Source organism: Gobio gobio (assembly GCF_949357685.1).
Source record: "Gobio gobio genome assembly, chromosome: 20".
NCBI classification, from domain to species: domain Eukaryota; kingdom Metazoa; phylum Chordata; class Actinopteri; order Cypriniformes; family Gobionidae; genus Gobio; species Gobio gobio.
This window is the reverse complement of record NC_137113.1, coordinates 21820925-21842583: the sequence shown is the minus strand read 5'-3', so window position 1 is coordinate 21842583 and position 21659 is coordinate 21820925. Positions and strand designations below refer to the sequence as shown.

Below are 21659 nucleotides of genomic sequence, written 5' to 3'. Positions count from 1 at the left end.
TTTAGTTTAAACACAGATAGCAACGTGTTCTGTTCAGGTCTCCCCTGTGCTCGCGCACTACACCCGGGTGATGACGGCGAAAATGACTGGTCATATTCGACTCGCATACACTGAACAAAGTTTACAAAGAGAGACCATTTTGCCCATGTTTTTATTTTATCGCTGTTGTAATGTATCCAGCACGTGTATCCCTCGACAGAAACATACATTAGCGGAACTGTCTGTTTTATGCGTTATTTTCAAGTTACACACCATATTATAGATGCGTCATCAGATTTGAGATGAACCGCGGTGCATGCCGAACCGTGGGTGGAGAATGGTGTGGTTCGATAATATATATAATTTTTTTTTTTACCGTTTCACTTTCACCCCTAATTTTTACGCAGAATTTTATGATGATTAATAAATATCATTGTTAATGTTATTGTTATTTTTCTTAGATTTTATTTATATTGCATCCTTCCAAAAACTCAAAGTTACATAAATGTTAGGGGTGGGAATCTTTTACCATCTCACGATTCAATTAAATTCCGATTCTTGAGGCCACGATTCGATTCATAATCGATTTTCGATTCAAAAAGATTTTCGATTCAAAATGATTCGATTTTATCCATAATGATTTCTAATCGGGTTTCTGATCATGATCTACTCTCATCTGCTTTGCTATACAGAATGACAAACGAATACATTAAAGTGTCTTTTTCACATTTATTAAGTTCAATTCTCAGGAAAGTGCCTTTTATCAAAAACATTGTCTGGTTCTCAATTGCTACTCATTAGTAGCTAGCTATAAAATAAGTTGGAACAAAAATAAAGTGCTTCTTCAAAATACAAAATGGTTGAAAATAGATGCATTTCCCAGGAAAGTTGCAGTTTACCACAAATATCATGTAGAACACAACCGGTGAAGACAAAAAAAATCTATATTTCTCAGTCAGACAAAGTAACTTAAAGAATAACAAGTTATGAAAATAAAGTGCTGGGAGTTTCGTGAAACACTGCAGTGTGCGTTGGTCTGCAGCTGGCGGCTGACTCTGCTCCGTGTCGCTGAGCTCCAGGTGATGCCTATTAATATGAGCCCGCTCATTTGTTGTGCTGCCGAAGTACTTGGTCTTCATTTTGCAAAGCTTGCACACTGTGTGTGTCATGTCCAGCGCAGTGCTTCCAGGCATTCGGTAAAAACCGAAATGACGCCAAACTTTAGCTTTAAGTGAAGACGGGGCTGGTTGGATCTCCCTCTCATCCATATTTGCTTCCTCTCTGTTTTAGTGATTTGCCGCTCGTGTTCAAAAACTGGCTGCGTGGTGACATCCGGACGTCGCGTATAGGCTAGTTACAAAATGGAGGCGAACAGCCAGCTGATTTGATTAATTTATTAAATCGATTCTTGGACATTCCAGATCGATTCTGAATCGTTGCAAATGAGAATCTAGATTCTTCTGTGAATCGATTTTTTTTTTTGGCACACCCCTAATAAATGTTGCTTTCAGGGTAAGTTTACACAACAACAATGAACTAAAACCAGATGACAGCGTTGTAATGATCCCTGTTGACACAAATCTGTGAAAACTACTAAAAACTGCCAGTCCTGTAGTGCATAGGCGTAATTTGCACCTATTGTAATTTGCTTTTTGCCAGGATCGATATTGTCCCCACCCCTTTTTGAAATGTCTCATGGCACGAATGTACCCAATAGAAAGAAACATCTCTGTTTGATTTGCAATTCGTTTGTTTGAGTTAAATAAGAGGCGATCTATTGCTGGAATGTGTTGTTTTTGAAATCATGGCGAGTGCTTAGTGCCGCTCTTATCTGTTCTCTTGGCATTTGTGCACACTGTGCAGTCTTCACACAGACGAGCGCTTCCATCTATCGCTTAATGCCGTTGGGGAGACTATTTGTTCTGGTGAAATCACAAAACAAAATGCACTTAAACGTATCCCTACTCTTGGTATACAATCACCTTTGTGAAAAAACAACATGCTTAACAAAAGTTCTACCACCAGACCATTGAGGCACACAAGTTTTCTATGCAAATCTATGCATTTATTCACTGACGTGAAAAATCTTGGGACTAATAATATTGTATTATAGTAGATGTTCGGATGAAACTATCACGTTAAATGACTTGATGAATTAATATCAGTGTACTGATGGAATTGATTTTTTTCTGCAATTGTTCCACACCCCCCCATCCTGTCCCATCCACTTTTTATAGCAAAGTTACGCCACTTGCAATGTCACTTTGTAAAGAAACGCTACGCTTTTTTAGACTGAACTGAACACATAATATGCATGTGCATGACGTCACTGTTTTCACAAATTCGTATTTTTGTAGTTTACATGGAGACAATAATGGTATAATTTTCAAAAACTTGCACTTTGAAACACGTTTTCAGAATTTTGTGTTTTGAGGCCTCCATAACGCTATAAATGAACAGCTAAAACATTTTCCGTTTTTAGTTGAAAACTGTGTGTCGTGTAAATGAACCCTCAATCATACGATCAAATATAGACTACAAAAAAAATTGTCGCTGTACTCCAAATACTACAATTTGCATTAAATGACACTTTAATCCTTTGTGTTGATCACAGCAGGATTAAAGTAAACCCCAAATGACAATAAAGAAGGCCATCATCTTAACTTAAACATCTGCTTTGTGTATGCAAAAAGTATTTGCATTTGGCTGATTTGGTTGGTCTCCTTTAGTGTGGCAACTAATGCAAACTGTCTGTAAATTAAATGTGTTTATATGTGTGGCCATGCCTTTTGACCCATTTCTAATTCCCTGTGTACAGAGGACCTGGAAGAAGAGAAGGAGAGCCCCTCAGAGCCAGAACTCTCTGAAAAACAGAAACATCAGCTTCGCCACAGAGAGCTTTTCCTTTCCCGCCAGTACGAATCCCTCCCTGCCACACACATCAGGTAAACCACACACGTTCAAATGCTTCTAAATATCTGATAGACTAAAACGTGCCATTTAATCCTCAGTTCAAATTTAGGGGGGCATTTGAGGTAAGATAACAGCCCCCATGTTGCACAGCATAACCCCAGCCCACGCCAGGATGTGAGTCACCGTTCTGCATCCATTTTTTAACTGGCCAATGGCCCCCCAGGGCTTTTGTAGCACCCGCTGTGATTCAGGTGATAAATGCATTAGCGGCCTGGAGCCGGGTGGCAGTGGTTCTAATCAAAGGGTAGTCTCCTATGAGAAACATTAGTGGTGGTGCGAGGTTTGGAGAGGCCTGCTGTGCTTACTGAAATTGATATCGGCCTCCCAATATAGGAAATGTCACTCCCTTTCTTCTTTCTTTGTTTTTTTCTCTTTCTTTTGGCTTCTGTGATCCATAAATATTGAGCAGCCATTGTAGGAGGCTAGCTGGCCTTTTCAGGGAATAATGTATTTTGTAAGGAACTGGACACATGTCAAGATTTAGTTCCATTTTATATAAAATGTTTAGCTCTGTCGCCCAATAAAGGAGATAAATTCAAGTATCATCTTACATTCTTCATACATAAGTTAATCTTAATTATGATTATGCACTAGCTGAATTTGAGTTACTGACAGGAAATTAGCAATTTTTTTTGTTATTAAAAATACCATTCATAGGTTCATTTGTAGGTAGGTTTGTTCGAGCATTCAAACCAGCCATTGGCACAACCAATCGCACAAGTTTGGGGGCAGTACTATTTGTTGTTTGGGATATTTTAATGTGCCAATAGGTCAGCTGTTTTCAAAATACAGTAACTTTTTTCTTTATTGAGCTACTTTGTCCAAGAAGTAGCGGTGTATTGCTTGAAGTAATATAATGTATTGATTGACCAGCGAAGTTAATTTATTAATAAAAGTCGCGGGTCAGCGTTGACAAGTTTCTGTGCTCTTGTTTCTGTGTGTGCGCAGCATGATCTCCCATCTCTTTGTGTGAGACGTGTGTGCACGCTTCAATGAAAGCAGAACCTAAATGTACAATGGTTACCTTCCAGCCAATCAGAATCGAGCATTTAGACAGACCATGGTGTGTGTGTATATGTGTGTATGTATTAGTGCTGTCAAAAATAGTATGTTAACGCATGCAATTAAATGTTTTCAGTTCAAGGCGTTAAAAATATGGTCATGCTCTTATTCATGCAAATGCATTTAAACCATTCAAACATGACAAGGCAAAAGAGAACACGCTCTCTGTGAATGTCCTGATACACACACAATGCACAGAAAGACGTGACTTTTTCGCACTTCAATGAACAACAACACCCAGAATAATGCCAAAATGCCAGTTTTGTCGAGTATTCTCATAAGAGCAGTCTTAAATTAGTTAAATAAAGTCTTAAATTAACTTAAAGTATTGTTAGAAAATGAGATGCACGTGACAGTGCGCCACATCCGCGTCATGTGCGGCAGCGGTAGATCTTAAAGTGACAGCAGCCTAATAAATCAGTTTCTGTGATGTCTATTCAAAGAACAAAGGAAACAGAGTTAAAAAAAATAGCCTTAATAAGGATTAAACTATTTAATTTATTATTTATGCAGTGCAGACTGTTAACTTTTATTAAACTTCTGTAAATTTAGTAGGAAGTAGGAAGGCCACAGGTAAATATGACATTTAATATACCAGTAATGGTTTTATATGAAGTTTGTTTTAAGTTCACTTAAATTAAAAGTTTTTTTTTTAAGCCTAATAAATGTTGAAATTGATATAGCTTTCAATTATACTGTAATGTTCAATGTCTATCATTAATGTTTAAAAAACAATCAATTTCATAGAGACATCAGTACTAGTGTTAGTATTAGTGATGGCCTTCATTCATAAAAAGATGCCATTACAACAAATATTTAAAATATACTGTATTTTAAGTTGTTTCTTCATTCATTTGAAGAGTAACTGTGAAATTATTACAATATAAAATGATTAAACATTTTAATTACGATTAGGGATGGGCATGATTAATCGACGATCGATAATTGATCGTTAAGAATTTTGACGATCACGTTCATTTGTTATCGATTAATCTAATGCATTTTTTTTTTTATCTAATGCAGGTTGTGTTGCGTAGTGAGTCTTGAAGCAATTAAATGAATTTCGCTGTGTGGCAGCAATTAAACATTTTACAACCAGGGTGCAATATTTGACACCATACTCGGTTATGTGATCTTCCGTTTTGATTTCAAAAGTATAATCATGAAGAGGTCACGGCGAAGTGTGGCCATTTTGATTTAAAAAGCGAAATAGTTCACTGCAAACATTGCGATGCCGTGTATAAGTACAACACGACTCAAATGATGTACCACTTAAAGTGGATCCGTCCCTGGTTAATGTCGGTGGCGGTGCATCCTGCTATCAGTCTCAACCTAGCATCAAGGTGGGCTGGCCAAGTTAGCACGGAGGTACCTGTGCATCCCGGCAGCATCAGTCCCCTCAGAGCGGGTGTTTTTGGCGGCTGGACTGGCGGTCACCAGGTTGCGGTCTGACCCCAGATCATGTCAACATGCTTATATTTCTCAACAAAAACCAGTAGACTGGTGCAGAAGTTGTATGTGAGTTACTAAAGTTAGTTATTTTTCACAAGGCTTTAAGTAGACTAATTTGTTATGTCAGCCAAATTGTTAGGAAGGCTAATTTCTGAATGATCAGAAGTTAAATAATTAATTTTATCATAAAAATATTAATGATTAATCAGGGCTGTACGATTAATCGAAAAATAACCAAATTATTATTTCGGTTTTCACGTGACTCCGCCCCGTCAGTCACATCAAGTGCAGTTTGCAGGCACACAGAGAGATGCAGGAGCGGTTATCTGTGTTTATAGATGCCCAGAATCACTATAGTAACTGCATGTTTTACACAGTTTTTACAGGTCAGTTAATTGCCATTCTTCATATAGCCTACCTACACACGTGCGCGCACACACACACACACACACACACACACACACACACACACACACACACACACACACACACACACACACACACACACAGACGGCGCGCGCAAGCCCTGAAGCCAGATCGCTTTCACTTTCGTGCTCATAAAGTTTGTCAAGTACATGCGTTTAAAGGCTTGCCAGTTTCAACATTTAAAGCGATTGTGCTCTATTCAAAAACAACAATACGGAAAACTTATCCGTTCAGGGCTCAGCTTCTTTCTGTGATACACAGAGCCGAGCCGTGTCGCGTCTCTGAAAACGCGCGCGCCCTGAAGGCAGATCTTTCATCTGCGTACTCACAAAGTTTGTCATTTGTATGTGGTTTAAGCCCTGCCAGTTTGAACATTAAAGCGAGTTTCGACCATCAGATGTGTGTTATGTTGAACTAATGCCTGATATATTGTGACAAACGAACACTCAGACAGAAGCTCGCACATCACATGAAGATCGCGCGCAGAAACGCAGTGTCATCGCTGTCCTGTGACTAAAGTAAAGTCACTAAAGTAGCTTAGAAACTCAACCGTTATAGGCATACATTTTAATACCTTTGAAGTACAAACCACAGCTTCATAATGAATAGAGACAGAATGAGTAATTCACACACACAATCACTCTCTCATTAATGCATTCAGATAAATGTAATATAGGCCTATGTGCTAATTTATCTGTATCTGATGTACAACAAACAGAAATCTGCCCCATAGACAATAACTGCTGAAAGTGAACCGTTTCCTTCAAGTATTTTAAAATCACAAAGAAATGCACTTTTTCATTAGAAAAAAAATCCACCTGTTCTATATATAAATATGTAGAACATATTTACAGTACAAACCTTATCAGTGAACTTACTCAAAAACCTTATGAGGGCAAAAAAAAAAAAGAAAAAAAGAAGAAAAATAATCGTTCATTAATCGCAATCGAGGTAAAATGTTTAATTAATCGAGGTTTTTATTTTGGGGCAAATCGTTAAAGCCCTATGATTAATCGATAGTCGATCGTTAATTCTCCCGACGATCGACTAAGAAAATTTAATCGAATGCCCATCCCTAATTACGATTAATTACAGATAAATGTGTGATTTAATTAGTTAATATTTTTAATCGATTGACAGTACTTGTAGTAAATTATTACAGACTTCAGCATATTCTGAATCACTAACATAAAGTAATAACCAATCACTAACATAAAATAATGTTATGAGCAATATAATCCTTCAGACAATATAATAAACATTTTGTTGTACCAAAATCACAGCTTTTATAAAAAAATATAGAATTCTGTACCAGCAGCTCTCATACAAAAGTAATGCTGGTGGACTATTTTGAATAACTAGTAACATACAGTTGCTCTTATACACAAATAAATAATAGAGTCTAAGAATTATGACTTAACTAAATCCTGAGCAATTTTTGCTGTATACCCCAATCGAAAACAGCTTTTCTGAAATGAACATCTGAACACTAAATTAACGTCTGCAAAGAATATGGACACAAATCCTTGACCATCAAATCTGAGATAGAGTTTGTGGTTCTCTGGTTGGCAGCAACTAACATTACCGGTACAACCGAGCGTTGGAAACGTGTGTAATATGGTTTCTGATGTTTGTTGTGTTTAGAAAATATTTTAGTTTAGTTTGACACAACTTGCATTTAGTGTGGCCCTTGTCCAGGTCATTTTCCCCTTCAACTTCATTGAAGTGCTTTCATACGCTAGCTAGGGCTGTGCAATTAATCGAATTTCGATTTCGATTTCGATTTTGCCTCCCAACGATCACCAAAATAGTACAATCGAGAAAAAACGATTATTTTGCCTTGCGTTCTGAATGAAACGCGCACGCGCACATCCGCCCCTCCCGAACCATGGTTGCCAAGTCCGCGTATAACACGTGACTTTGGGCTTCTTTTTTTGGCAAGTCGCGTTAAAAAATCACGAGTCGCGGGTTGCGGTTTTTTGGGCTTATTTTAAAAAATGTGGTTGCTTGTTAGGAAAATATAATAAGCAACTTCGTTTCTTTACATTTATGGTCGCTGTTGTGTCCAATACATTGACTGACTGTCTTCTCACAGCTAATAGCCATTCAGATACAAGTGCTGTAGTAATCCGTCCTTTTATATCCCGCCTCCTTCTCCCCTTCATTGAAGAAAAATCGCGTTCAACGTGCAGGCATGTGACGTTACAAATGCACGTAATGATAGTTAGTAGACGTAAATAGACGTATACATTTTTACAACAATGCCACCAGCAGAGATGGAGAGGAAAGAGGGAGGAGAGGCACCTAATTTAATTAAAAAAATATATTTGTAATTTTATTTAAAATTACAGGCTATTATAAAAAAACAAGTCTACTAATAATAACAGTAGGTATGGTTCGAATTTATTTTATTATATATATGTGGCTATGTTGCAGAGCTCCCTTAGTGCTTGTGTCCCAATGTGCATACTATCCATCCTAAATAGTGTGACATTAGTAATTTTCAGTACTATTTAGGGCAGATGTGCACAATGAGATGCAGGGCTTGTCTTTTTCACGGTTTGCAGTGTGTGTGTGTTCACTACTTACTGCCCCTAATATGTGTGCACTAACTCCGACTATGAGTCACTCTTCACTCTTCAAACCTCTTCTGTTCACAGCTGATCGGAGGATATTGTGTGTCCTTTATTGCAATTCGATGATTTTTGTAAAATCACATCTGTTTTTGCTTTTCAAACTCTGAGAGGTTTCAGTTTAATATGTTGCAGGCTCATTTATTGATCAAAAATAATTTATCATAAATAATATTGATGATGATAATAAATAATATAATAATATTGGGCTTGTTTTGGGCTAGTTTTTGAAGCTGTGGTTGCTTATTTGTCTCGCGAGAGTTGGCAACACTGTCCCGAACCCACAAATCTTTCTCAGGTCGTGAGTCTCGTGTGCATATCATCCGCTGGAATTTAAAAACTCGGCGCGAGTAAAGATGGCAGAAGGAGGGCAGTTACAGCAGCGTTTGGTGAGCAAAAAAGGCAAAACCAACTCCGTTGTCTGGGAACAGTTTGGCTTCGAGGAATCAGACGACGAGCAGAAACATGCTAAGATTTGCTACATGGCAGTGGCTGCAACGCAAGGAAACACCACGAATTTGTTTAACCACTTGAAAATTAAACAGAGTGACCTATGACAATCTAATAAAGAAACAAAAACTGACAAGAGCAGGGGAGCCGTGTAAACGTCCTTTTTTTCCTTCATATTTTTCAAATAATTCTCTCTTTGTAAACTTTGTTCAATGCATGCGAGATTGCGAGTGCTGCCATATTTTCGAATATGACCAGTCGTTTTCACCGTCATCACCCGGGTTTAGTGCTTTAGGGTTTAGGTTTAGAATGAGAAGCCGCGCGCGCTGTGAGAAAATGTGTCTCTGTGCGCTCATCCGAGAGCGCGCACACGTCTCTCAGCGCGCAAATATTGAGTTCTCTTTCAAGTCTTGCTCTTAAACGGACAAACTCACACAAAACGTATGTCAACATGTCCATCTTGATGAGTATCTTAGCAGACATAGTCTGTATATGCCTTAAGTGAACTTTATACAGTCGATAAAGAAGACGCGAGGTCTTAAAGGGGCAGTAGCCTTTACTGCTGTCTGTTTAATGTCAAACAACAAAAGACAAGGACATCACTCACTGCTCTTGATTGAATAGCTTTTGTAAGTTTAATAGGATTAATCTTTAATTTATGCACTCAAATATGCAATGTTATTTTACATTTGATACATTTCTGTACCTGAAAACTAATGTTAGACGTACATGAAAAGCATAGCCGAACCATATTGTTGATCTTATTTATTTGTGGTTATCATTTTTACGTGAATACTTTTATACTTTGATTCAAATATATGTTATATTATTTATTTTAATAGTTCAAAAAGTACAACAAATGTTACAATTTCAATTGAATTGTTGAAAGGTGTATTTTTAATAAATACAACACATTCCCAAAGTCATGTGAAATAATCGTGTTACATAATCGTGATTTCAATATTGACCAAAATAATCGTGATTATGATTTTTTCCATAATCGAGCAGCCCTAACGCTAGCTTTTAATGCAGAGGGTGCCGGTCAGATTTCTCGATCAGCCATCATGCGTCTCTGTTATGTGCATGCCACAGCCGGTCCGGGGCGCTGCACTTCCCGCACTTCAGAGCGGTGGATCTAAGAATTGAATTTTCCCCCCACCCCTAATTTATAATCAGACTATTAATTAGAAAAAGTTATTGTCAATGTGTATCTGGTAGTGTTGCTAATATTAACTACTTAAAAAAAATAGTTCACCCAAAAATGTAGATTTTCATAATTTACTCACCCTTGCATCATTGCACCCTTATGTCAATTACATCATTGCAAACCTGTATGACTGACTTTCTTTCTGTGAAACACAAAAGAAGATATTTTGATGAATGTTGTTAAGCTGACAGTTTGAGTTCCCATTGACTTGTGTGGACAAAAAGAGTTATACAGGTTTGGAGTGAAATGATGGTGAGTAAGCATTTTAATTTTTGGTCTATCCCTTTAAATTAGTAGCTTGGGTAGCTACAGTTTCAAAGTAGCTTCTCCAACAGTGCAGATTGGATGTAAACGTGGCAGTTTTCATGGTTAAACTCTCATTCAGAGGAGCACAGAGATTAGCATCCGTTTTCCACTGTCCAATAGCTCCATAATGATTTTGTTCAGCGCTTTCTCATTGTCTGTGGCTGTCTCTTATCGGTTTCCTCTCTCTGCCCTTTCTCCTTTAATTTCCTGGATTTTATTATAGTCCTCTCACCCATCTGCTCTTTTCTCACCTTTTCATCTTTGCTCATGTCACCATCACACACTCACACATTCTTCTGTAATCTTGCACCTAGTGTCTCCCCCTTCGTCCCCCCTTTTACTGTGCTGTGGATTAGAGGATCTGTGGAGACAGCTGGATGCAGAACATAACACATGGGGCTGCATGTTTTAATTATTTATTATCTTTTTTTATCTGGGGTGGTGGAAATAGAGGGAAGTGCAGTGTGGCCCTCCTGAACGAGACAGAAGCTGTGCTCTCCTACCTTGATAAAGAGGTAAAGTTCTGTCTTTAAATGCTATTTTGTATCTTAAGTTGATTGGATGTCTAAATTGAATGAATTATTGTTTAACTATTGCTTTCGCTCTCTCTCTATCTTTCTCTCTCTCTCAGGACACATTTTTTTACTCATTGGTGTACGACCCCACACAGAAGACACTATTGGCCGACAAGGGGGAGATTCGCGTTGGTCCACGTTTTCAGGCTGATGTCCCAGAAATGCTACAGGAAGGTTAGTTTATATTATTTATCATAGGTGTCAGTTTCTTTTAAGTATGAATATTTAGCAAATTTTCTTTGTCTCAGTGACAAAGCTCAAACTAGAGCATTTAATGCAAGTACAAGTCAACAATCAGAGTTGGGTTTGTTTGGCTGGTGGAGCATCTGAGTCAGATTAAAATAAGGATGCTCATTTCGGTTAATTTTCCCGACTGACAACCGTGGCTCATTATCCGATTATTAACCATTAACTGATAAGATTATAATATTGAATTGACATTAAATAAAAATACAATTGCCGAGTATCTGTGACCCGTTTTTTTCACGGGTTTATGTTACCGTGCAAACAGCAGCATACAGAACAGCTCAACAACAACAGAACCTGGTTTCACATTATCAAATTTTCACGCACCTGCATTTCTGACAACAGAGAAAAACGGAATAAAATATGAATAAAAAGCATAAAATAAATAGGCCTACACTTAATATTTTTCACTTAAATAATTACCAAATTAAGGTGACAAAACAAAACTACACTGAATCCGTTTGAAGCTTTGAAGAACCGGAATAGTTTTCAAAGTTTCAAATAAAAATAGCAGGCCTACCTCAATCCACACCTTGTATGGTTTTTATTTTTTTTAAAGTAACATGTCTACGTGATGTGGGTTAGTCTGTAGCGCAGCCTGTTGGGAATCGGGAATACGGAGATAACGTTGCGCTAGAATGACCAGGCTTTGGAAGCGCCTTTCATTTGCTTTCCACCAGTCAGGAGCTTGTACTACTGCTGTATTTTAATACCATTCCATTGCTTCATTTTGCGAAATATGTCTGTGTAGACACGTTTGGTTGCACATGTCGACGCCCCGTGAGTTAACACATACAGCATATTTTTCTTCAACCATGCAGCAAACAAAAAAAAAAAACATAAAAAAAAAAAACGTTTAAACCGTTTAAAGCTACACTATGTAACTTTTCCGTCCACTAGAGGTCGTCTGTTCAAAACAAAGGTGTAGTTTGATGACGGCACGTTTGAGCGCAGAATCTCGGGACATGTGGTCTTCACCTCACAGTCGGTGGAAAACAGTCAGGATAGGACTCGGGCAGAAATCATGTTCATGGATGCGATTATTAACATTACTGTAGTGAAGCAGAGCAGGACCGAGTGTTGTGGAGCGGAGCAAGGCCGCAGGAGCGATTTAAGAGCGGGACTGTTATTATGGCATAGTCGCTGGCGGGACTTTTATTATGACACGGTTGCCGGCGCAACTTCCTCTTTTCCAGTCATGAGTTTGAGGTAACGCAACTCTGTTTATCGTATTAGATATATCTGAGTGTGTTGAAAAGGAAGTTATGACGTTCGCTCGGCGGCTGCTATGACACTTGTTCACACTGCAGTGAGAGTAAAGTGTTTCACTGAATAAAACCGGAGACCGAGGGTGACGCAGATATGACGCAATCGACAGGCGACTCCCTCACACGCATAGCTCACACGTCCCGGTTCCTTGGTTAAAATAGCAATTTTCTCACGATTTACAAATAGTTGAAAACATTTGGGATATTCTAAGTACTCAACTGAACAAAATGTATAACACTGGCCTGGTGGTTTCTGGATATTTTACTGCAAAAATCCTACATAGTTCACCTTTAACTGATAGTATTAATCGCTCAAAAATTTTACTTTCTGGTAACTTAAACGGTCAATATGAGCATCCCTAGTTTAAAAAGGTGTTCTCGGGCAGGGTCAGAAATAAACAGGGGCTTGGGACAAACATGCCACCAAAATGAACAAAAATAAGGGGCAAAAAATGCCTTGGGAACAATCAATTATGACTGTTGAGTTGAAAGTGAATGAATATTGTTGACTGCTAACATTGCATCAAACATTTCTTTTACGTGTTTTTTTGCAGGGTTGAGCATTATAACCAATCATGCACAATTCTGTTGAGCGTTTGAATGTAATGGCCAATCAGAGGCATTTAGAGTCACTGGTGATTTAAGAAGTCCAATGAGCCTGTGGCTCTTTGACCAAAATTGTGTGGCTTTCACACTTTTTATCAACTTTAGACCACAGTATTAGCAGTATCACTTTTGAATGCACGCTCGCCTTTTTACTTTTATTACTATTATTACTTTTACTATTTATTATTACTCGTCTGTATTCTGTTATTGCGCTTGCCATGAATATTACCTGTAGCCAACCAGTGACAGTGATTAAAATAAATATCAAAGACATCCATAAAACTGGAAATTATTATCACCACCAACACGTCTCAAGTTTATCATTCAAATCTTAAATAACCGACTTCAGCTTTTGTACCTGAGTGGAGAGCAAAGCATTTGAGTCACGACCACACAATATGCAGCTCCGATGAAAGACAGAGACTGAATCTAAAACCTTCACATGACAGTCTTTAAAATACCAAAACGAAAATGAAAACATGCCACACACAAAAGAGACCTATCAGCTAATGTCACCCGAATCTGCTGGTAAGAATAAATCACCCACCCACCACCGACCCAAACCTATGATGTTCTCTGATTTAGATATTCACTCCGACCCCCACCCAATCGTCACATTACAATTATCCTGATTCTTTGGGCACACTTACACGACAACAATGTAGAGAGCCATATATATGGTCTGCGGTCCTTTGCTTTTGTAAACTTTTTATGTGGTCACAGTTATGAATAACAAATTATTTTTATTTATATTACATTTTTTGGAGTGAGCAAAGTAATTAAAACAAAAAGATAAACATTTTGTGAATAGTGACTTTTGAGAGATTCATTACTGTTTTATACACATTTTCTTATTAAGATTCAAATATTTTTTTTATTGACCATAGTATTATTGTTGATTATTTTTGAAAGGGGCTTGAGCCCCCTTTTTAATGTATTCTTTTAAACAACATTAATAATCATTATTACAGTATCTTAGGGCTGTACGATTAATCGAAAAATAACTAAAACCGACATTCAGAACCTCTAACCAACATATTTTTCCCATGTCAGTTATTTCGGTTTTCACGTGACTCCGCCCGTCAGTCACATCAAGTGCAGTTTGCAGGCACACAGAGAGATGCAGGAGCGGTTATCTGTGTATATAGATGCTCAGAATCACTATAGCAACTACACGTTTTACACAGTTTATATACAGGTCAGTTAATTGCTGTTCTTATAGCCTACGCATTGCGACACACACACACACAGACGGCGCGCGCAAGCCCCGAAGCCAGATCGCTTTCACTTTCGTGCTCATAAAGTTTGTCAAGTAAATGCGTTTAAAGGCTTGCCAGTTTCAACATTTTAAGCGATTGTGCACTATTCAAAAACAACAATACGGACAATATATCCGTTCAGGGCTCAGCTTTTTTCTGTGAGAGAGCCGAGCCGTGTCGCGTCTCTGACAACGCGCCCTGAAGCCAGATCACTTTCACCTGCGTGCGTCCTTACAAAGCGTGTCATTTGTATGTGGTTTAAGCCCTGCCAGTTTTCGACCATCAGATGTGTATTATGTTGAACTAATGCCTGATATATTGTGACAAACGAGCACTCGGACAGAAGCTCGCACATCACGTGAAGATCGCAGAAGATCGCGCAGAAACAGAAACTGTGACTAAAGTAAAGTCACTAAAGTAGCTTAGAAACTCAACCGTTATAGCACATATTTTAATACCTTTTGAAGTAAGTACAAACCACAGCTTCATAATGAATAAAGACGGAATGAGTAATTCACACACACAATCACTCTCTCATTAATGCATTCAAATAAATGTAATGTGTCTACTACTGTGTTAATTTATCTGTATCTGATGTACAACAAACAGAAATCTGCCTCATAGACAATAACTGCTGAAAGTCAACCGTTTCCTTCAAGTATTTTAAAATCACAAAGAAATAAACTTTTTCATTAGAAAAAAAATCCACTTTTTAATAGTAGAAAATATTTACAGTATAAACCTTATCAGTGAACTTAACCTTATGAGGGCAAAAAAAAAAAAAAAAAGCTAAATAATCGTTCATTAATCGTAATCGAGGTAAAATGTTCAATTAATCAAGGTTTTTATTTTTGGTCAAATCGTTACAGCCCTACAGTATCTAGAGAACTAATCAGCAATAATGATTTGCCATATTGCAGTTCTGCCCTGTAATCCTGTTTTTTAATTTGACGTTGCAGGTATGGCATCACTTTGTAGGCTAAACGCGGAAGCGAGTTAGCATTTTAGCACTTCCGGTTCCCTCGCCTTTTTTTAAATTAGGGTTTTGGTTAAACGGCTGAAATAAGGTCTGTGGTGAACACAAGCTCAAGATACTTTCACGTTTTATTCTACGACATAAAATACATCAGTATTACCCCACTCATGATTTTTTTGAAGCTGTTCAGTGTCTTGAAAAAGTCGGTTGCTACCTAGTGTCTAAACGGGACTACAAAGGCTGTCGAGGAGATTAAATGTCATCACGCCGAAAAGGGGAGCTCGGTCTGCTTTTACAGCCTCATTATGCACATAATTGTGCTCATGGGCGTCGGAAGCAAAAAAATGTGGGTGGGTCCTCTCTCTGAAAAATTTTAATGGAGTAAATGCCATTTACATTAAGAACAAATATACCGCCTTGTTTGCTAAACGCCTGGTTGGGCGAGACAAAATTACGAAAATCACCGTATTATTAAGGGCAGCAATAGTGAAGGGGTAAGATGCATGGCATCAAGTTTTGACGCAAATCGGCAAAAGGTTCGAATCCGCCTTTTGCCGAACTCACTCTACTCCCTTTTCCCATCACATATCAGATCGGAAAGGCATTTATTTTCAATAAAAATGAAGAAAATACTAGAAAACTGGAAATAAAGCATCTAACGTGTTTAATGATAAATGTTTATCGGTTAGAGGTAGGTAAACAGACGTGCTGAATTAGAGACGATAAAAGTGAGTGGGTCCAATATCATTGATCATAAAAAGTGGGTGGGTCTTGTGCTTTTCTCGAGGGAACCAGTCTGATGCTAAATGCGGGTTGGCCTGCAAAGTGACGTCATACCTCCACCACTCTATTATAAAAAACATCTGTGGTGAGTGAGATTTGTGCAAAAAAATGGTATGCAAATGCTGCTTTGTTTATATTGGCAGTCCTAGCTCTGCCGATTTCCCTTTTTTAATGATGAATACTGTATACTGCCACCTGCTGGTATGGAGAGTTGCCTTTTTTAGCCAGAATGTACGTGCTTTTGTTCTGTAGTCCTCTGTGTATTCAAGCACAACTTTTAAAACTGGATGCAGTTGACATGAGGCAAGACCACATTCCGCTAGTTCTTCAATGCCAGTTTGGTGTATGTGGGCCTTTAAATCAGACTAGATTTCAGAATGAGTTACATTTAATGCTTTTTTTGTGAGGCATCTTTAGCTGCTTTTTGGGCCAAACCGCACTTGTTGCTTAACTGTGCCGATCCAGCCTAGCCGGATATGGTTTTTTATTTTCCACTGTGGGGCTGATAACAGAGCTATTTGAATTGTACTGTATTGTTCAGAATATAAGACAATGTTTTTTTTCTTCTTAGAAATACATCGGGGAAAAAAACGGGTTTGGCTTATATTCAGGCTCTAGACTTTTACAATTCACTATCTTAATGAGTGTCTAAGAGCCGCTTGACTGTCACGTTTGCGCGCCTCGCTGACAGGAACAAGCTTTCACCGTACGTGATTTTAAAACACAAGACGGTACCCAGATTTCAATTTCAATAAGAAGTGGACGTTCCTTCAACTTGTTACCTTGACAAAATCTGGTCTTAAAGGTCTGATGAATTGTACCCATTTTTGGCTATGTGGTTTTTACTATGAGATGGATAGCCCAATTGTTATATAATTCAGATGGGTTACAGGCTATTTGTATGGTATGCCAAAAAGTGCTTATTTTTAAATGTGATCGTTTGTGCATTTTACCACTATTTACCATACTTTCAATACAAAAATTTAAATATGAAAATATGCAATATGAAAATTTACAAATAAAAGCATTTTCTTTTTAAAAATGTTCTTTATAAAATACAAGATTTGGTCTTCAAAAAGACTTTTTCCAAAAGATACATCTTGAAAAAGGGGGTTGTATTCGGAGCGATACAGTAATACAAATGTGTTGCCTTGGTAACGCAAGAGTTGTGGAGGATGATCAGATATTTATTTTAATTTTATTCTTCATTTGTGTTTACGTCGCTCAAATACCGCGCTTAGCAAGCTAGAGAGAAACTGGTAGCCATGCAACAGTCAAGTGACCAATCCTGAATAGCGATGTCACTACAGTATTCTACTAGTACGGTTCAGCACGATTAGCAAACCATACTGAGAATGGTTTGTAATTGTGCTGTGCCGTACCAGGCTCAAGTGGAAACATATAACTAGAACCACTCCTTACCATTTTTAGCCTTAACCTTTCAGCCAGACAGTGAAAAAACTTTTGTTTGCAGGCAAAGAGGTGATTATTTTGTGTTTGAGCTGTAAAGTTTGTTTCCCCTGGAAATAGTAGTCTCGTTGGGTTGTTCTGTTGCTTATTTGCAGTGTCAAAATGTCACAATGAGTTTGGATCGTGAGCACCGCTGCATCACAAGAAAAACTGCACATTTACAGTATCGCCGTGTTCCACCAGTCAAGTGTGAAATTGCTCTTCTGTCAGTCTGTGACCCCCCCCACTATGACTCCAACTGTAAGTCTGTGACCCTGCTCCACTCTCACATACTTGCGACAATGTGCAGTCAACGGCTCCTATTATCTTTAATGAAAGGCCAGTCACAGTGTGAGTGAAGCACTTTTCAGTTCTAGATTTAGATGTCTAGATTTTAGAAGATGGATACAGAGCATCAACTTTTTAAATGATATAGTTAAACTAAGGAAGGAGATTTGATCTGAACCCATGGACTCTGATCTTCTCGTTTAGCGTATCCAAAACATTCATCCAAAACGACTTATAGTTCAGCATTTACACAACAACGCAGGATTAAGTGCCTTGCTCTTCATTCGAATGACAGGCTGGTGGGCTGATGATGATAATACCTGTCATCATCATCGTTCTTCATGATCTTGCTAAGCAGGCTGTCTTCCATCATTACCTTACGCCAGGTTTGATTTACGTGTTAATTCCCATCGTTGCCACGGGAACATGTTGCCTGCGTTGTCTTGACAGATTTGTCGATGGCAAATTTTTTACCCACTGGTTTTGCACAGCCAGCTCTGATGAAAGAACATTTCTCTTTAGGAGAGCCTGATGACAGAGACCAGTCTAAACTGGAGATGAAGATGTGGGACCCAGAGTGTCCGCTGTCCAACAAACAGATCGACCAGTTTCTTGTGGTTGCTCGGTATGTCTTTCTACATTTGATCTATTTCATATTAATACATCAATGTGTCAGTGACCTTTAAAACAGTGGTTCTGAACTGTTTTGCTTCAGGGTGAAAATTGTACATTTGGACAAAATTCAGAAACACTCACATGCCTATTGAAATCAAACACTAAAATTTGATTAATATTACATGAGCTATATATTGATGATGTGTTTTCTGTTGAAAAAACCCAAGTGGTTCGTCTCTACAGTTTGTTTGTTTTCTAAATGTCTTTTGAATTTAAATTTTAATGCCAGTAAAACTTGATCGACGCAAACCATTTTTGTCCATGTATTGTTTAGTTTTTTCACGGTTCTTGAGGAAGAGACGACATGCCATGCAACTTATTGGAATCTGCCTAACATGGCGAGTCTCATCGAAACAACTTTAATCGGACAATGAATTCCCTCCCTATTAATTAATCACAATCTTCATGAATGATCCCAATATCGATTCTAGGCTAAATTTATATTATAACTGAAATATACACAAATTGAATTGAGAGCCTGTGAATTGGAATCAAATCTGTATTGATGCCCAGCCCTACAGATAGATTTACACCAAACAATTGGATCGTTTTTATAACCGACCCGTTTTTGGGTCTTGACCTGCCAGTTGAGAACCACTGCTGTAGAAGATATTGGAAACTGTGTCATTTTTTTCCCCCATCAAATTTGCATAATTAATCTGGTGATCTGTGTGCAGAGCGGTTGGAACTTTTGCTCGAGCTTTAGACTGCAGCAGCTCCGTCAGACAGCCCAGCTTACACATGAGTGCCGCGGCAGCCTCACGAGACATCACACTGGTACCCATCCCATCAGCACCATCTGTCTCTATATCCACTGGAGATGTGAAAACCCTGATTAATTCTCTCACTATTCGTCTATCTCGTTCTCTTAAAGTTCCATGCTATGGACACCCTGCATCGGCACGGCTATGACCTGTCCAGTGCTCTGAGCGTGCTCGTTCCTCAAGGAGGGCCCGTGCTGTGTCGGGATGAGATGGAGGAGTGGAGCTCGTCAGAAGCAAACTTGTTCGAGGAGGCGCTGGAGAAATACGGCAAAGACTTCAACGATATCCGGCAAGACTTTGTGAGTATGCACTTTATACACTGCATTGTTTCTTTTTCAAATGATTCTGAATCAGTCCACAAAATCTTACTGGAGATGCGGGTTAATTTTCAAACACTGAAAAAAAAAATATTACTGTAGGATTTACTTTGAAACAATTTTCACTCAGAAATTGCTGGTAAATTTCACAAATAATTGCAAAGAAATGGCAAGTATCACATTAAAAGTGACATTTTGAAATTGAAAGACTGAAATAGAAAATTATTTTTCACAGTGCATACACTACTGTTACAAAGTTTGGGATCAGTAACATTTTTGTATGTTTTTGAAGATGTCTCTTAGGTCTCGTACACACAGAGGCGCGTTTAGCTGTATACATAAAGATTTTGTATTGTATCTGTGCTTCGTCCAGATGGATCCGGCGTTTTGGGAGCCTGAAACCGCTATTTTTTTGGTACCGGGTCCCAGAGTGGATAAATCTGAAATCTGTACAACCAATCTGTATATTTTGTGAAACAATGATGTCATCACCCAACTTCTCGACCCTAGTCAGACACCGCATGCGCATGTGTATCTCTTTGGCAGAATTACAGCACCACGTACTGGTCTGGCATGTATACTACATGATTTTGAGTCGGTTTCAGTGGTTTTGTGTGTACGGCTGTACGCAGATATTTCTTGAGACAAGGGAAAAAAACTATTGGATGGGGAAAGCTCTGGCTTCGTGTGGATGTGGCCTTATGCTCACTAAGGATTTGTATGTATTTGATAAAAAATACAAAACAAAAAAGTAATGAGAAATATTATTACAATTTGAAATAAATGTTTTCTATTTGAATTAGTGATTCACTGAAAAAAAAAATCTGGGCCAAAACCAAAAATTCAGGAAACTTAAAATAAGTAATAAATTAATAATCAATTAATTAATCAAACTTCTTAATAATCAACACTCAAATAGCTAAAACTGAAATGTACAAACATTTAAATTGCACGTAAGTCTGTTTTTATATAAACGTTTTAATAGCAGATTTGTTTCTACTCCAGTTTGTTGGTAAAATATAAACATTTAAAGGACAATAAACTGTAATAACTTGTTTTATTGATGTCTTTCCCCATTTGAAATGCTAATTGAGTGATTACATGAGACAGGACTCATTTCGGTAAGTTGAAATGTATCTTTGAACATATCTTCTGATGTTCACCCATGTTTATTTCGTGCTGTAACTAGAAGAAAAGAGGTAATCGGATCACATGTGCTTGATCTGTGCTGCCGCTTGATATGTCACGTCGTATTAGAGAGCCAAAACATTTAGTATTAGAATTTCATAATAAAATCCACACAATTTTAAAGTTCCTTTCCTTCATATTAAAAGTAAATGAGCATAATGCTTTTTGCGATTATTGGATGACAGGCTCGCTACAAATGTTTAGTGAAGTTTTATCACGTATCAATAGAAAACAGCACAGACTAAAATATTTTAGATTTAAGAAGCCATATCATTACCGATTAAAATCTAGAAATTAATATTGTCAATTCAGAGTATCCACACAGCTGACATGTTTAACTGTTGTAACTTATCCACATTGTGTGCACGAAATAGACACAGTCAAAATGTCCCATCAGAGAAGTGCTAATTAAACGTCTGTTTTGGTCACTGATTTTGGCCCTCCAAAACCATTTTGGCCCGAAACTGAAAATTGGCTGTTTTTCGACTGAAAATGTTCGGTAGCCCAAATTTTAACGTCATTTTAATGTAACTTATTTTTGCAATGGCAGAGCTGAATTGTATTACTCCAGTCTTCAGTGTCACATGATCCTTCAGAAATCATTGTAATATGCTAATTTGGTGCTTAAGACACAATTCTTCCTTATCAATGTTGAAAGCAGCTGTTCTGCTTCATATTTTTTTAAGAATAGAAAGTTCAAAAGAACAGCATTTTTATTGTAACAATGTAAATATCTTTACTGTCACTATTGAAGTATTAAAATCTTACAAACCCCAA

General features: G+C 37.9%; 1 protein-coding gene across 2 annotated transcripts in view; it reads left to right on the top strand.

Annotated features, from left to right (window-relative positions):
* The window catches only part of mta3 (metastasis associated 1 family, member 3), a 49701-nt gene that overhangs the window by 5502 nt on the left and 22540 nt on the right, over window positions 1-21659 (top strand). For both annotated transcript variants that reach the window (XM_079801188.1, XM_079801187.1), the window contains exons 4-9: window positions 2798-2924; window positions 10940-11003; window positions 11120-11237; window positions 18461-18563; window positions 19291-19390; window positions 19488-19676. In XM_079801188.1, the coding sequence (XP_079657314.1) occupies window positions 2798-2924; window positions 10940-11003; window positions 11120-11237; window positions 18461-18563; window positions 19291-19390; window positions 19488-19676 (701 nt within the window). The remainder of the gene's footprint in view (window positions 1-2797; window positions 2925-10939; window positions 11004-11119; window positions 11238-18460; window positions 18564-19290; window positions 19391-19487; window positions 19677-21659) is intronic.